The sequence below is a fragment of the Cebus imitator genome, unplaced genomic scaffold (assembly GCF_001604975.1).
Source record: "Cebus imitator isolate Cc_AM_T3 unplaced genomic scaffold, Cebus_imitator-1.0 Scaffold224, whole genome shotgun sequence".
NCBI lineage: Eukaryota > Metazoa > Chordata > Mammalia > Primates > Cebidae > Cebus > Cebus imitator.
In genome coordinates, this window is record NW_016107539.1 from 355,252 (window position 1) to 358,731 (window position 3,480).

A 3,480-nucleotide genomic window follows, 5' to 3' on the forward strand; every position below is an offset into this window, starting at 1 on the left:
TAAAATGTTACATGAAGCCATATAATGCTATGAATAGGATTAGGATCCAGGTGATCTATGCTATTAAATGGCGTATTAGACTGTAGACTTTCTAAGATTCCTTTTCTTATTTTGTAAAAAGCATCTGCTTCCTAAATCTAGGGATTTAATGAAAAAATGAGTTTTGTCTAATGACAACTGAACTTCAATGATGTATTTAAGAAAATACCACTCTTATGAGAAGACAATGAGATTTAACTATTTAAAAATTATGCAATTAACAGGCTCACTTTTGTCTGTTTGGCCACTCTGTCACTTGTACAGAACACAGCTAATCACTGCTCTCAAATACATGAAAATCCAGAACCCCATCCCCTCCATTAATCTTTGTGCAGTTCTGATGCAGCAAAGCACGCTCACCCCATTCCTCTCCCTGTTGTGCTTTTCTTCACAGCCTCTCTCTCTACAACCAGTTACTGTGGGTTTTTATTCAAACTCATCAAAACTGTGGCCTGTGAAATCCACAATGGCCCTTCCCTCCATACAGAGATTTTGTGAGTGCCACTATTCTTTGCATTGTTGCCACATGGCAATCAGAGATCTTTTTTGACAGAGAGTCTTGCTATGTCACCAGTGGCGCAATCTTGGCTCACTGCAACCTCTGCCTCCAGATCTCAAGCGATTCTCCTGCCTCAGCCTCTGAAGTAGCTGGGACTACAAGCACATGCCACCACACTGGGCTAAGTTTTTTATTTTTAGTAGAGATGGGGTTTCACCATGTTGTCCAGGCTGGTCTTAAACTCCTGACCTCAACTGAACCATACGCCTCGGCCTCCCGAAGTGCTGGGATTATAGATGCAAGCCACTGCCCATCTACCAGCTACCACCCAAACGCAACCAGAGATCTTAATCAGATCACAAATGATTCTTACCTTAGGGTATATCCTCCCCTCTCTTTCATCCCCAAGTTCAGCTCTCCAATCTATTTGCTTTTTAGTTCTAGAGGCTTCATTTTTCTTTTTATTTGACTGTCAACAGCCAGCTGTGTGTGTGTGTGTATTATCACATTTAAAAATGTAAATTTTCCTGCATTGAGCGAAGGACCCAAGAATCAACACTATTCAGTGGAAAAAACAAGTATCAACCAATATAAATTATCAGGTAATCTATGGGGGGCGAGAGGCCACTGAAGTAGATGCAGGGGTATTTTATAGTTCCAGAGTCCAAAAAAAAAAAAAAAAAAAAAGGTCTGGCAAGTTTTGTCATTTACCATGGTCAGTCACACAAAGCAGCTCACATCTACTACAGCAAATCTAGAATACCACCCCATACACCCAGAAACAAGCAGACACACAAAACTCTGAGGGACCAAAGCTTTGACAAAATTAAACAACAAAAAACATTTCTTAAACATATGGGGAACAAGGTAACTGAGAGAGCTCTACATAAATATTAAAGAGTTTAACCTTTTCTGTGGACAATTCTTTAAGTATTCACATGAAATGCAGAAAATTACTGAAATATGTGCTGTTCTTTGGAACAGATTTATCAGTAATAGCAACGTTTCAAAGAGTGGTTGAGCCTTAATACTAATATTAACAAGCACACAAACCTAACCCCTGCCTTAAACTTTTTTTTTTTTTTTTTTTAAATGAAGTTTCGCTTGTGTTGCCCAGGCTGGAGTGCAATGGCATGATCTTAGCTTACCACAACCTCCGCCTCCCAGGTTCAAGAGATTCTCCTACCTCAGCCTCCCAGGTAGCTGGGGTTACAGGCATGCACCACCACACCCGGCTAATTTTTGTATTTTCCCTAAAAACAGGCTCTCGCTTGTGTTGCCCAGGCTGGAGTGCAATGGCATGATCTCAGCTCACCACAACCTCTGCCTCCCAGGTTCAAGAGATTCTCCTACCTCAGCCTCCCAGGTAGCTGGGGTTACAGGCATGCACCACCACACCCGGCTAATTTTTGTGTTTTTAGCAGAGATGGGGTTTCTCCATGTTGGTCAGGCTGGTCTCAAACTCCCGTCCTCAGGTGATCCACCCACCTTGGCCTCCCAAAGTGCTGGGATTACAGGCGTGAGCCACCATGCCTGGCCTCAACTTTTTAAAAGAAAAGCACACTATGTCTCCTTAAGATGTTTTAGGCTTCATTAGCAACTTCTAGGAATTTAGACTGCCTTTTTAGTATCCCAGAATAAAAACAAGGTGGAAATGTAAAGCACCTCTTAAAAATATCCATTGTAAAGAAAGCTAGCTAGCCAATAAATAGTGTAAATTTTCACTGTACCTGAAACTTCCTGTTAAATCAGATGCTCCTGGTCTCAGCAAAATCTGAGTTAAAAAATTGGCCCCACGGCTGCCAAACAAAACAATCAGATTTTCTTTACAAAATATAATTTATAAACAAGAGAGACACATCAAAGAACAGAGTGTTAAAATGCTATACTAATTTCATAAATGTAACATTAATTTCACAAAAATGTTATTTATCTAGACCAAAAGAGAAATTTTTAGTCAATGAAAGGAGATCTGGCTAGAAGCAGTGGCTCATACCTGCAATCCCAGCACTTTGGGAGGCCGAGGTGGGTGGATTGTTTGAGCCCGGGAGTGATCAGCCTGGGCAACATGGCAAAACTCCATCACTACAATATATATATATATATATATAAATAAAAGCTGGGCGTGGTAGTGCGTGCCTGTAGTTCCAGCTACCTGGGAAGCTGAGGCGGGTGGCTCACCTGAGCTCAGGAGTTCGAGAGCAACCTGGGCAATGTGGTGAAACCCCATCTCTACAAAAAATAACGAAAATTAGCTAGCCATGGTGGCGTGTGTCCGTAGTCCCAGCTACTTGGGAGGCTGAGACAGGAGAATCACTTGAGCCCGGGAGGCAGAGGTTGCAGTGAGCTGAGACTGTGTGGTTACACTCCAGTCTGGGCAACGGAACGAGACTCTGTCTTAAATTTAAAAAAAAAAAAGTAAAACATGCACGGTAACACAATTAAATGACACAAACAGAATTTTAACCCAGGTCTGTCTGAAATCAATTTTTATTAAAATAACACTATAATTATAGGGGTGACACCTTACATATTAAGCCTAAAAGTATGGAACCGGTTACATAAATTAAAATTGAAGGTCCAGTATAGTAACTTTTGCTGAATGAAACCACTTCTACCAAAGGTCCAAAGGTTTATGCTGATTTTTCCTTAATAAAAAACATCCAGGCTTTAATCACAAGAAAAACTGTAAGAAACTATCTGGGAATATCTACTGGAAGTTGTAACCTGATCCCACAAATCCCAGGCAGCAAGGTAGTTAATACTTGCTATGAAGATATTTCAAGTAGTTATACTAACAAAGAAGTCATAACACATGCACCTACCTGATTATTTTTCTTTTCAAATCCCAGCCATATACACCTCCATTTCCTTTGTAGCGAGTTCCAGAGACAATATCAAAATTACCCTCCTTTTGCTTCCTGTAGAATAAATTAGCTGTC

The 3,480-nt window shown here is 40.7% G+C and overlaps 1 protein-coding gene across 2 annotated transcripts in view; it reads right to left on the minus strand.

Annotated features, from left to right (window-relative positions):
* The window catches only part of DPM1 (dolichyl-phosphate mannosyltransferase subunit 1, catalytic), a 21,388-nt gene that overhangs the window by 4,128 nt on the left and 13,780 nt on the right, over positions 1-3,480 (minus strand). Inside the window, exons 6-7 of one of the 2 annotated variants that reach the window (XM_017496865.2) lie at positions 3,364-3,459; positions 2,269-2,337 (exon numbers count right to left, since the gene is read on the minus strand). In XM_017496865.2, the coding sequence (XP_017352354.1) occupies positions 2,269-2,337; positions 3,364-3,459 (165 nt within the window). The remainder of the gene's footprint in view (positions 1-2,268; positions 2,338-3,363; positions 3,460-3,480) is intronic. The other variant, XM_017496867.2, reaches the window with a different exon arrangement.